We start from the raw sequence: 13655 nt of genomic DNA, 5'->3' as shown, positions 1-13655 counted from the left end.
AAAAGGTTGGGGACCACTGTCCTAAACCATTGCAACTGCGACAACAATATTTGAGGATCAATGTTTGTAACTGAGCAATATATAAAATTCTATACTAACTAAATAAAATAGATATTTGAAAATTTATGACAACTTATTTGTGACATTATTGAAAGCCTACAATTAACATTTCATATTCATTGCTTATGATGTGGGGGGAAAGGTACTTCAAGTGGGAAGAAAAAGCTTGTTCTTGTTGCTGTTCTTCAGTTCTAACAGCAATAGCATTCCTTTGCTTAATGTCGTTGGCAGGGATTTTATATAAGAAAGGTTCCATCTTTACATACTTGGTAATTCTTCTATCAGATTTTCACTGTTGACATGAGGTTTGAACAATTTCCGTTTTGAAGCCATGACAGGTGTTGATGTTCCCTAGATCAAGAAAATTAGGTGAAAATTAGAGACTGGCTGAAGAAAACATGCCTTTAAATTAAGATCTTTGCAAATAATTGTGTAACAAATAAATCATAGTCACACAATTGCATTCCAGCACAATGATTTTATTTGAAAGATTATTATATAACTCTATAAGTGTCAAAAGGAGCTATTGTAATAATCTGCAGAGTGTATGTATATCATAGCAGGCAAATATGATTTGTTGTTTTGTTGTTGTTAGTTGCGAAGTCATGTCTGACCCATCGCGACCCCATGGACAACATTCCTCCAGGCCTTCCTGTCCTCTACCATCCTCTGAAGTCCATTTAAGCTCACACCTACTGCTTCAGGGACTCCATCCAGCCACCTCATTCTCTGTCCTCCCCTTCTTTTGCCAGCATTAGGCTCTTCTCCAGTGAGTCAAATATGTGATTAGGATAACCTAAATATATTTTCATGAATAACACAATTGAATACAGGTATCCTGTACAACAAATTGTTGCTGTCAGAATGCTTGTTGAGGCTTTCAGACATTCCATTATTTCCCTGAGAAGGGTTTTTGTTTCTTAATGGTTGTCGCGTTTGTGAATCCCTTCCTTTTCAAATCACTTCATCGTGTCATCTCCCTTCTCCGACTGATTGCGACACTGCCAGGAGAAGCGAGGCTCCTAAGGCAAGCATTCCGCCGACGACTAAGCCAAACAACCACACTCTCTGCTTATTGCTTACCAACGAGGGGCAACTACACAACACAGTCACTGCACATCTTGGGCGCGCGCTCTCCTCCTTCCCGTTTTGGAATTCTCCCGCCAAACGCCCGCCGGGGGCGCTTTGAGATGACCTCATCAGTTAGGAAACAGCCATTTTGCCGGGCACTTTAAGAGGACGTCAGTCGTTGATCCCGGAAGGCTGAAGGGGGACCAGGTCGGTGTTGAAAAGCGGGTCTCCCAATGTTTCCCTAATTAGCAAGACCAGAGAATTCGGGGGTTCGGCCTCCCCATTTGCCGTATTTGGAAAGATGGGGCCTCCAAAGAGCGGGATGGTTCTGATTTAAGAAATAGGGATAAAATCATTTCCGTATGTCTTATTTTTTTTTAAAAAAAATACCGAAGTTCAAGTCCCAGGTACTTCATTCCAGGCGTGTGAAAGCGGACTATGATTACTTCGTGGAAAGGGAAAGACACATACAGTAATGCAAATTTAAAGCCTTCTTTGGCGTATCTTATTTCTTCTGCTTTCGAACTGAGTTCCTTTAGGTTAAAAACAGGTCTTGAGCCTAATATCTTCTTTTAAATGAGCCCCTGCTTCTTTTAACTTTATTCTTCACGCCCTCCTCTCTCCTCCTGTGCAAATCTAAGCCTTGGTGTCAGACTAGCAGCTCCAGCATGAGGTTTTCCTTGAAAGCAAATAAAAAATAATAATATTCAAACCTTTCATGGCATCTCCCAAATCTTATTTTTGTTCTAGATTTTTTTTTTAATATACATTTTGTACATGTTTCTGGAAAAGTTTGCAGTGATAATTTCTTATTTGGCATCTTTTAGACACATGAATAGTTATACCATCATTTGTGATCTTTTAGAGATTAAAGACTGAAGCTGGTGTGCATGACCAGAACTCTTCTTAAAAATGAGTGAGCCAGAACTGTTGTTGGATTCCAATATTCGATTATGGGTGGTGCTTCCCATTGTCTTCATCACCTTCTTTGTGGGGATGATTCGTCACTATGTATCCATCCTTCTCCAGAGTGATAAAAAGCTTACTCAGGAACAAGTGTCTGACAGGTAAGAGGTGCCCTAAATAGTTGACAAGTGTTTCTTTAAATAATAATTATAATAATATACTATGTAGATTGATTATGGCACATGCTGGAGGATCTAGAGCTGCCATTTGCAAAAGATGGCACATATTATACTTTGTATCAGTTCTTCCTGTGGCTGTGTATATTTTATTAGGAAATCTGGGAGTATCCTTTGATCTTCCTTTGCTCCTAAGATACCCAATCACAGACTAGATTATGCCAAGTCTTGATGATATGTGCCTGAGACAGACAAATGTATTACTCTTTTAATACTTTTGCCACATATAATTATTCTTGCCATATATAACAACAGCAAAAGATCCAAGAATGAAAGGTAGTGTTAATTTTTGTGATGGGCATCTACTTAGAAAGGTCTGCTTTAAATATGTAGTTTAAAATCTGTTCATGCTAGATAAATGAAATCAATAAATCTAAAGCACAATTGAGTTGATGCTGGAAAATTAAAAGAAAAAATTATACAACGAGGCTTGAATTATAAAATGTTTTGTATAGACATGGAGTTGAAAGGTGGTTGGTGAATGTGATAAGATCAAAACATGTTTGAAGTTTGCATGAGAATAAATAGAATGTTAGTGAATAGTTCAGCACTGATCACAGTGAAAGATAAAGATGTATGATACCCTCTTTATTGTTAGTTTATATATTGATAAATGTACAAAGGATGATTGCGATGTCATTAGGAGATGTAATGAATATTGATCATAGTAGAAATGGAGAATTTAAGAAGTTAATGTAGTAAAATAAATGATAAGATCAAGATTATTGGTGTTGAATGAATGTAGACTATATAAAATGAGTGACAGTACAAAAGAAGCATGGTTGAGGTGGTTTAGTCACATAAACTGAATGGTTGAAGATCAATCACAAAACAGATAATTGAAGGAAAAATGAATGGGTTGAGATGAAAGAGAAGACTGATAAAGTTCTGTTTGGACGGAGTTGATGCAGACTGAACAAAGGGAGAAATGAAAATCTAAGGAACAAAATACAGTACACGTAGGCCTTGACTTATGACCATAATTGGGACAGAAATTTCTGTTCTAAGTTGTTGTAGTTGTAAGTCAAGTTGGTGTTGATTTTACAACAATTTTTGCAGTGAATGTTAAGCAAATCACCAGACATTTAGCAAATCCTGAAAATTCCCCAGTGGGTGTATTTTGCTGGAAATCAGCAGAAAAGATTGCAATGATCACGTGACCATAGGATACTCCAACTATTCATAATGTCAGCTAATTGCCAAACGCTCAAATTTTTGTCACATGATCATGGGGGTGATGCAAGAGTTGTAAATGCAAGTACAGATTATAAGTCACTTTTTCCAAGCTGTCATAATTTTGAATCATTATTAAAATAAATGGTTGTAAATTGAGGAATAACAATATATAAATCAGAGTATGGACGCAATGGAAGCTAATACAATTTGCCAGTGTAGAAAAGTATGGATTGAAGAGATATAGTGAAGGGTATTAATGTAAAATGATTGAACCTTCAGATTCCTGGAAAGGAAAATTGAACTTTGTTACATGGGTTTTTTATATCTGGTGCAAAACAAACCCTGCATTCCACAATAGGAACATTATATCAATTTTCAAGCATGGAAGTAATAGTATGGAGATAAGGATTGGGGACATATTGCTACCTCAGGATCTGGATGAAAGAAGTATGACTTTTGCTTCATATCAGTGAATGCTGCAGACTATCAAATCATCTACTTATCAACTGAAATTGAAACTTGAACAGATAATGCAGTAAGACAGTGATTCAAAACATATAACCAAGAGTACACTACAATGAAAGGAAAAAAATAATCCAATTTTGGCAATGGTCAGGTCACGTTCTAGATGTAAATCCTATTATGGCAGAAATAAAGATGAGTTAATAATGTCTGGAATCCTTAAATATTACTGAATAGTTGCTATGGGCTAATGGTGTAATGTGTATGAGAAAAATCACCTATTATAGTAAGCATTCACTTGCTACTGCACCTAAAGGAAGTGCAAACAATGCCTATTTCCTAATGGCTTATTGCAAGTTGAATGGCTGTTCATGAAATAAATGAAACAGGCACCAAACTTCATTGCTGTTTATATGTCAGTAAGGATCTATGTATGATTTTATTTCCATAAAATAGCAGATCGATTCATATCTGTTAAGCTGTACCTTTGGATGTTTAAGGCTTATGTTATCTTAAACATAAAACTGTATGGAGGATGCAATTCATGAAAGCATTATTAAAGGTAAATATAAAACATTGACAGTGTCAGCATAAAGGAATGAAATAGTTCTCAACTAACACAAGGTGACATATTGCTTCATGTATTTCCTTAATATTTTCAGGATGATGTTATTTGGTAAATGAAAACTAGTCTTGTTAAGGTCATTAAGATATTTTCTCTCAGTTTGCCCAAATGTAACATACACGAGTGCATCTCTTTGCTGATTTCCTATTTTATTTTATGTAATGGCCTTGTTTTGTTTCAGCCAAGTTCTCATTCGAAGTAGAGTCCTCAGAGAAAATGGAAAGTACATTCCAAAGCAGGTGTGTAAGAGATTCCTATTTGTGAAATTGTCATTATTGTGTGTTGAAATTAAAGGCTATTGTGTATGTTTGCCTGATTGAGTAAACCAGATCTTCCAGTAATTGTGCTACTAATTGTGGTTCCTGTGCCAAATGAAATGAGAAATCCATCCCTCTCCAGTTAACTAGTTCCTGTTGAGAGAGAGAGAGAGAGAGAGAGAGAGAGAGAGAGAGAGAGAGAGAGAGAGATGCTCTCAGTATACATAAAAAGAAAAAAATACATTCATCAAGAATCATAAGATACAACACTTAGTGATAATCACTAATAAGCAATCAAATCATACTAGGAAACACACAAAACAATATAAATTATAAAGATGCAAACAACATGGTTATAAGTGGGAGGAGATAGGTAATAGGAACGATGAGAAGAATAATAGTAATACAGTGTTAGTGAACAGTTTGACAGTGTTGTGAAAATTAGTTGTTTAGCAGAGTGATGGCATTCGGGGGGAAAATGTCCATGTGTCTAGTTGGTTATTTAGAAACCAAAATAGAAAACGTAACAATTGATTCACATCCTTTGTCCTGATCAACTGGAATAGATTGGAGAACTTGCAGAGCTTGAAAATGGGTACAAGTTGTATTTAAATAGATTTGCTGTAGCGCCTATTGAATGGCTAATCTTTGGGAGTCATACAAGACCTAATTATGTTAAAGCTATAGGCTGTGGTGTGGGAAAAACCTATTCCCAGTAAAAATAAGGGTTGGGGTTAGGCTTCTTTGACATCAGGGCCAAAACCCAACATACCGTTAGACTCTCAGGGCTTCTCTACAGAAAGTGACCTTTACATTTGAACTTATTTTTGGAGCACAGTAAAATACATAGGAAAATCCTATTCCAAATAGAAATTAAATTAGTGTTAGAGTTACACAATTTAACCACAGGCTTAAATTTTCAAAGATTCTGGCAAATATGTGTGGGTGGCTTTTTTATGTTTGGACCTATTGCTACAGTAAAATGCATGGGAAAATCCCATTAATTAAAGTGGGATTAGATTTGGGGTTAGGTTTCTGAAGTCAGGACTAAAAACTGATGTCAGGATTATTATTCACAGAGGGTCTCTAAGGAAAGTGGCATCAGGGTCCCAGCTTTTCCATTGGGATGTATTTGTGAGCATAGTAAAATGCATGAGAAAATGCCACTTCCAGGGAAAATTAAAATAGAGTTAGGGTTAGGCTTCCTTAAAACAGAGCCAATAGCAACATCAGTGTTAGATGTACAGAATGTCTCTAAGAAAAGTGAAGGTGACAGCTTTTCTTTTGGACTTAAAATTAAAGCTTTTCATTCCCACTTAAAATTTGGATGAGGGCTAGGCTTCCTAGAAGTCAGGTCTGAATATTGTCATCAGGGTTAGATTTATAGGGGTTCTCTAAGGAAAGTAAGGGTGATAGTTTTTCATTGGGAACTTTTGTGGATCTTGAGAAAATACATGGGAAAATCCCATTCCCAGTGAAAATTACACTATTATGGTTCAGTTTATGATTAGGATTAGGCTTCCTTACAATCAGAGCCAATACCAACATCTGCACCAAATGCATTGGTGGTGCAGTGGTTACAATGCAGTATCGCAGGCAAACTCTGCCCACAGTCTGGAGTTCAATCTTGATGGGGCTCAAGGTTGACTCAGCCTTTCATCCTTTCAAGATTGGTAAAATGAGGACCCAGATTGTTGAGGGGCAATATGCAAATAATGCTTTTACATTGTAAACCACCCAGAGAGTGCTGTAAAGTGCTGTGGGGTGATATATAAGCCTAAATGCTATTGATATCAGAGTTAGATTTTCCGAGAGTCCTTAAGGAAAGGGAGGATGACAGTTTTACATTCAAACTTATTTTGAACCTCAGTGAAACACATGGGAAAATTATATTCCCAATGCAAATTAAACGAGTACTAGGATTAGGATTGGTGTTAAGATTAGGGTTCCTTGGAGTCAGGTCAGAAGCTGACATTTATAGAGGTTCTCCATGAAAGTGAGGGTGACAGCTTTTCGTTTGGACTTATTTGGGGACCTCAGTAAAATGCATGAGGAAGTCCCATTCCTAGTGAAAATTAAACTAGATAAGCTTTGGGTTACCCTTTTTTGAGGTCAGGGCCAAAAGTCAACACCAGACTTAGATTCACAGAGGCTCGTAAAGAAAATGAGGGTGACATCTTTCCATTTAGACTTATTTTTGGACTGCAGTAAAATGAATGGGAAGATTCTGTTCTGAGTAAAAATTAAACAAAAAAAGATATTGATTGCTTTGAGATTATTCTTAGAACATCGGTTCTCAGGAAGGTTAAATATATTTCACTATCTTTAAAATGTAAAGTGTTTCTATTATTAATATGCACATCCAGGCCCAGGGAGCAATCAAATTTGACATCTGTTCATTTAAAATGCTGAAGTATCAAAAGTAGGAAAGAGGACAATACTTCAGCCTTTTGTACCAAGTGCTATTTCTGAATGAAGAACCTGGTGATGAAATATCTAGCGAGATCTTCTTAAAAATGAATTTTGGTTGTTTTTGTTGTTGTTAGTTGCAAAGTTGTGTCCGACCCATCGCAAACTCATGGACAACGTTCCTCCAGGCCTTCCTGTCCTCTATCATCCCCTGGAGTCCACTGCTTCAGTGACTCCATCCAGCCACCTCATTCTCTGTCGTCCCCTTCTTTTGCCCTCAATCTTTCCCAGCATTAGGCTCTTCTCCAGTGAGTCTTCCTTCTCATTAGGTGGCCAAAGTATTTGAGTTTCATCTTTAGGATCTGGCCTTCTAAAGAGCAGTCAGGGTTGATCTCCTCTAGGACTGATCAGTTTGATCGCCTTGCAGTCCAAGGGATTCGCAGGAGTCTTCTCCAGCACCATAGTTCAAAGGCCTTAAATATTACTAACTGAAGAACTGGGAACACCATACATTATGAAAGATGTAATTTTTCGTTTAGGCTTTTTCGTTTATGCGGTGTATAAACTGAATGTCAAATCAATATCAAGAAAAAGAAAAAAATATGAAATAATGCAATAAGTTTATGTTGGAAAATGCTGGAGATGACCTTTAAGTCCAGGAAACAGCCTGTGAGAAAGGCCAGATCACAAAAGTATCTGGAGGTATACTTTCTTAATATAGGGTCTAGTAATGTACTCATGTTATCCAAGGTACACAGCCACTCTTTAAGCAGTCTTTTAACATTTTGCCTGCTGTACCATCTATACCTGCAGCTTTCCTATGATTAAAGTTTCTCATGTTTATGACCTTTTTGTAATTTTTTTTAATGCATTTCTTTGACCTACTATTTTATTTTTCTGGAAGATCCTTGTTTAGCCCTTTTTATCCACTTCCATTTTTTAATTTTTATTACTGTGTATTATCTCAGCATTTAATATTAACCATTCCTTAATTTTTATAACTTTTTCAGTATAACAATTTATCTCATTACAGCTATCACATTTTTACATCCAGTTTTCCTTATTCACAGGTCTTTCACTTCTTCATTCTAGCAATATTTAAGCTAACATATTTTCTGTTAGCATAACTATACACTCTTCCTGACATACTGGAACATAGCTTTACAGCCTTCCCATAACATCCACTTTCTAGTTAGCCTGTGTGAGATTAAACCCGGTCTTTGATAAATGTTGTCTTTTTTCCTTCAGTCCTTTCTGACCCGGAAATATTATTTCAATAATCCTGATGATGGGTTCTTTAAGAAAACTAAAAGAAAGGTAGTGCCTCCTTCTCCAATGACAGGTATGTAAGAAGCCTTCCTGAAATAGTTTTATTAATGTTATTAGAAACATTTAGTTTTGTTTCAGGCTTAGAAATAGCTATTGATTTGATGGCTGATTTATTTAGAAAAATAAAACAAGCTAGATATCTTGTGTGCTTTCTGCTTTAGTCCTTGAAAATCCTGCAGGATCATCTAAAGAAGTGTGGTTTTCCTTTATTCATTATGTATCTCAAATAACACATAATATTAAGAGCTCAGAATACTTTAAAGTAACATATGGTTGAATGGTCCAGTAATTTACATTGTGATTATGCTTTCTATTGTATATTAGCCAAACACTGACTATAGTTTAGATTATGATATAAGCAAAGCATTCTATAGTCTGAAATTGGCTTGTTTTACAGTGGCATACTTCAAATACAGTCTAGTTTGACATTCTGGTTTGCTGGTTTTCAAGCAGCCTGTGTTGTCTTACCAAATAGAGGCTGCTCTCTGGAGTAGATGCAAAGTCAGACCATTCTGTCAACAACATTTCTGCCATTCTGGGATTCCACACATATAGGGAATTAACTTGAGCACTGATAAATTGAACAATCTTTTAGGCGTGAGGTTCTCACCTCAGTCATCATAGTTTTCCCCTATCAGTTTAAAATTTAAATGAATTAAATAGTAAGTGGCATAGATCTCTAACCTCCAGAACAGAGTCACTGTGTGGCCTCTACTTTAGAGTGCTAAAGTAATCTATAGGATTGACAATGTGGTCAATGTGGCTAAAGCTTTCAAACAAATGTAGTTACTTCCTTCTAATTGTTTTGCAAGAATAACACACTCCAGGTTCTTGAATGGGATAAATTTGGAGCAGTTTGTGCAATTTCAGATTCTGATCCTAACAATTAAGACTTTGCTACTGTTTACTATTTTAAAAGCTACTTTGCCGCATTCATATCCTTAAAATGAAAGACAGTTAAAAATAACAACTGAGATCTATTAATTTATGTATGTACAACCTAAGAGTACTTATACATTACTCTCTTTTTAAACATTAATTTTAGAACAATTCCAAATGAATAGAGGCTAAAATCAAAAAAAGAAAAGCCACTTATTAATTTGAGTAAAATCAATTAATAGGCTGTTTATGAAAGATCCAAAAATGTTTTCAGCGTTAGCTTGGTGTACCTGGAGAAATTTCAAGAGATATTGACAATATTTACAAGAAAAGTAGCCTATAGATAGGCCTACAGACCAGTCATTCTCAAAAAGCAAATTTAAATACTATTTGTCCTGAGAGTGACTCATCCAAAGTCAATCAGTGACCTTCTGTGAGTGAGAGTGGACTACTCTTAACACTTTAATCATTGTACTACACTGGCTTGCTACATGTTAAAATGAAGATTAAGTCAGGGTGATCTTTTGTTTTATTCTGTTTTTATACTCAAAGCTTTTCAGAAATCCAACAGTGGAGGCAAACTGCCATATATTCACTTCAACTTTTGTTTGTCTTGCAGATCCTACCATGCTGACAGATATGATGAAGGGGAATGTAACAAATGTGTTACCTATGATTTTAATTGGTGGTTGGATCAACATGACCTTCTCAGGCTTTGTCACAAGTGAGTGTCAATCTAGGGTTCTGAACTTACACAGTCAAAAACCTTTGAAATACTTTGCATGCAGATGCAATAAAATGCATTCTATAGTTCCTCAACAATGCGGTTGGGGGGAGGTGTTGTTAATATTTTTTTTATTAAGTACCATCAAGTGAGTGTCAACTCTTAGGAACAACATAGATTTTTTCAGTTTCTAACCTAGTCTCTCAACTGTGCACCCATTACTCCTGTAATTGAATCCATTCACCTTGCTGATGGTCTTCCTCTTTCTCTCCACCCTTTCTAACAATAGAGTCTCGACGTAGTTTATCTGAAGTATGATAAATGGAGCCTCGAGTGAAAATTTTGGTTTGATATATTGGATGATACATTTGTTGTTTTTGGGTGGAATATTTATTGCATAAATGTTGCATAAAGATGTTCTTCCTTTTGGAAGTAATTGATCTATGTATGTGTTACACAATTTAGCTTACTATTCTCGTTTGCCAATACTATACACTAGCCAAAATGCTTCTGCTTTATTCTTGTATTAATTTGCACTTTTCTTGACAGTATATATGTAGTACTTGTCAGGGTGGATAAAAATTGATGATTTAAAAAAAAAATAGGATTTTTAAATTTTAAATTGGATTTTTTAAACTTTAAATTGGATGTTTTTGTTTTTATCAATTTTATTTTAATAAAATGCTTTTGGAATAAAAATCTATCTAAAAATGGTTTTCTATTTAAGTTACAATAATAATTCAGTTTATTCAGCAGGAAACGGAGCTTAGTTATGTAGCATGAGGCTATATATATTCTGCATTATTGGGACTGTCAGTGAGTCAACGGCAGGTCAGAGGAGGAGCCGTTGTTGGACAGAGATGTCAGTTGCTCTTTAAAAATTATGATTTAAATTGAGTTAATTTAAATGAAGCCTTTTTACTAGTGATTTAAATCATGATTTAAATTGACTTGATTTAAATCAAATCCACCCTGGCACTTGTTAATTTAATTTGCTTTGTTTTAAGAGATATTTGCTTTCTACTTTGTGCATTTCCTCTGCTTACTCTATTTTTTGAACTTTTCTTGCCTTTCTGTTTTTCAATTTTCCATTTTTTTGTTTTGTTTTCAGTTATGGAAAGTTCTGCTTTAAACAACTTCTCATAATATATCTCCTTTTCTAAGGCAATGTGCCATACAGAATAGTTCTCTTTTTAACAGACCTTTTTTTTAAACGTTTGCAGCAAAAGTCCCTTTTCCTCTGACATTGCGTTTTAAACCAATGCTACAACAGGGTATTGAATTGCTTACTTTGGATGCATCCTGGTAAGAGTTTTTCATTGTTTGACCTTATTTGAAGCAGATCTAGAATCTTGTACACAGGCCCTTATTACTTAAATAACACTTAATTTCTTTGATGTTTTAGGGTAAGCTCAGCTTCTTGGTATTTTCTAAATGTCTTTGGACTTCGAAGCATTTATACCCTCATTCTTGGCCAAGATAATGGTAAGTTATTTTCTGTTCATTTAAATTAAAAGTTTTACAGAGAGACAAGAGAAAATTTGAGTCAAATGTAGCTACTGTTTCCTCAGAATATTACTAATCAGTTAACCTTTTGAATGAGTCATGACCTGACATAAATTACGTCCACTCAAGGAAATACTTGTTTGTAGCTTCAATTCAGAAGGATTGTGAGAAATCCAATTCATACATACTATACAATTTGGAATTCACAACTATTATTTTTCTACCCTAAAACGGTTTCTCATTGCTGACTCTAATTGAAATAATTTTAGTGTTATGATTGCAAATCAAATTATTCATGCTAGTATCCTCTGCAAATTAAAATGTACTTCCTTAGCCCTACTTAGGTGTAAAGCTTTTAGTCTTCAGTTTAATGCTAAAGAAAACTGAGCCTATTGTTTATACATAATTGGATGAACATGGAAACGATATTTCATTACTTACAGAGATGAATGTTGGTTTATCACTTTCCGAAATGTCTTTTTGTGTTAGTATGCTTGTAGAGAGCATACTATAATAATCCACTTCTTTTCATATTTCTAGCTGCTGATCAGTCCAGAGTAATGCAGGAGCAGATGACAGGAGCAGCCATGGCCATGCCTGCAGATACCAATAAAGCATTCAAGGTACAAGACTTATCCAACTGCTGAAATTAATTCTTCAAATCATAGGTAGCATTTCCTTGAATGTACAGGGGAAATGCCTTTAAAGAAAGAATAGCTATAGAGCCGTTAGGACGAACCTTTGGCCAGCTGCTCTTCCGGGTTTCGCCACACACATGCACGCCAGATAGCTGTTCTCTTCCGGGTTCTGGCGCGCACAATTCAGAGCAGCAACCAAGCTCAACAAACTTGATCAGTGCTTTGGAGAGTTTGGGAAGAAACTCACATGACTGAATTTGTTTAAGTTGTGGACACAATAGAAATATGAGGAATTGACTTGGTAATCTATAGAGCTACTTCAGTGTTTATTTTTATTGAGAGAAAACAACGTCGAAGTTTCTATGAATCTTATTTGGATAAAAGTGATGTGTTATGCAAAATGTGGCCATGGTTATATGTTAAGCATTGGCACTGACTGACATATTGGCCAGGATGATGGCTGGTTAAATGTGCAGGCTGTTTTTAAACAAGTTAATCATTGATCTATACCCAACTGCTCAAATTTAGACTCCTAAGACATGATATTGAATAAGACCTTGCCATAAATTTCAAAAGAGCCAGTGTAGCTATTGGGTGTGTTCTACTGGTCCTATCAGTGCTCTTTCTTTGCCATTACAGACAGAATGGGAGGCTCTAGAACTGACTGACCATCAGTGGGCACTGGAGGATGTTGAGGAAGAACTCATGGCTAAAGATCTCCGCTTTGAAGGCATGTTTAAGGAAGAATTGCAGACATCCATGTTCTGAGGACCTTTATTTGGTTGACATTAAATCAGTTATGTTTAATATCAGAAGTGTGTCCTTATTGATGACCAGAATAAATTTGATCAGAATTTCTGTGAATTATGTTGCTGCAGGCAAAAAGTCTTGCTTCAAGAGCATCTCCTGAGATTAACTGATGTTTTCTGAGTTATCTTAGAACTTGTGCTGATAGTTCTTCATTGAGCAGATGTAAAGTACTAAACTTTTAGCCCAAGCCACACTCATTAGAAGAAAAATTTGTGCCACCTGTTGTGGATAGCGGAAATGTATTAAGAATTCAATACACTGCTGCCGTATTTGTTAAATGTCACTGTTTCCCAAAAAATGGTTTAACACTGAAGTTCCTTGACAGCTAGGGCTTAACCCCACTACATTTGAGAAATTACCTATCCTTAAAAACTTGAATTTAAGTGGAATTTGGTTATCCAGATGTTCAAGTTACTAGAAAGTCTTGGAGCTTGTCCAAGAGCTGGATGAAGATTCACTTTTTCCTTTCTAACTTTTCTCTTGTCATCTAGGTAAACAAAGTAACTGAATGCTGTTACCAAAATGGAAAGTAAATAAATTTCACTGTAGTAAATATCACTCACTAGA

The 13655-nt window shown here is 35.7% G+C and overlaps 2 protein-coding genes across 2 annotated transcripts in view; one reads left to right on the top strand and one right to left on the bottom strand.

The window, feature by feature from the left end:
* Nucleotides 1–1195, bottom strand: part of FANCD2 (FA complementation group D2) — a 42900-nt gene extending 41705 nt beyond the window's left edge. The window contains exons 1-2 of the mRNA XM_014057278.2: nt 1144–1195; nt 327–411 (exon numbers count right to left, since the gene is read on the bottom strand). Of these exons, the coding sequence (XP_013912753.2) occupies nt 327–393 (67 nt within the window). The 5' untranslated portion in view covers nt 394–411; nt 1144–1195. The remainder of the gene's footprint in view (nt 1–326; nt 412–1143) is intronic.
* Nucleotides 1196–1275: 80 nt separating this feature from the next.
* EMC3 (ER membrane protein complex subunit 3) lies at nt 1276–13093 on the top strand. The gene is made up of 9 exons (XM_014057514.2): nt 1276–1338; nt 1997–2198; nt 4718–4775; nt 8451–8544; nt 10030–10134; nt 11358–11439; nt 11540–11619; nt 12181–12263; nt 12918–13093. Exons 2-9 carry the CDS (start codon nt 2044–2046, stop codon nt 13044–13046), a joined length of 786 nt encoding a protein of 261 aa, XP_013912989.1. The 5' UTR covers nt 1276–1338; nt 1997–2043; the 3' UTR covers nt 13047–13093.
* Nucleotides 13094–13655: the final 562 nt, after the last annotated feature.

This window comes from Thamnophis sirtalis, unplaced genomic scaffold, assembly GCF_051295495.1.
Source record: "Thamnophis sirtalis isolate CommonGarterSnake01/CBP01778 unplaced genomic scaffold, rThaSir2_p1.2 scaffold_3, whole genome shotgun sequence".
Lineage (NCBI taxonomy): Eukaryota > Metazoa > Chordata > Lepidosauria > Squamata > Natricidae > Thamnophis > Thamnophis sirtalis.
Note: the sequence above shows the minus strand (reverse complement) of the source record. Positions and strands in the feature narration are given on the sequence as shown.

Excerpts from the sequence above, each read along its gene's own strand:
- EMC3 (XM_014057514.2), top strand. The coding sequence starts at position 2,044 with ATGAGTGAGCCAGAACTGTTGTTGGATTCCAATATTCGATTATGGGTG. Across the intron at positions 2,199-4,717 it reads CAGGAACAAGTGTCTGACAG|CCAAGTTCTCATTCGAAGTA; the intron begins GTAAGAGGTGCC and ends GTTTTGTTTCAG. Across the intron at positions 11,440-11,539 it reads CTTACTTTGGATGCATCCTG|GGTAAGCTCAGCTTCTTGGT; the intron begins GTAAGAGTTTTT and ends TTGATGTTTTAG.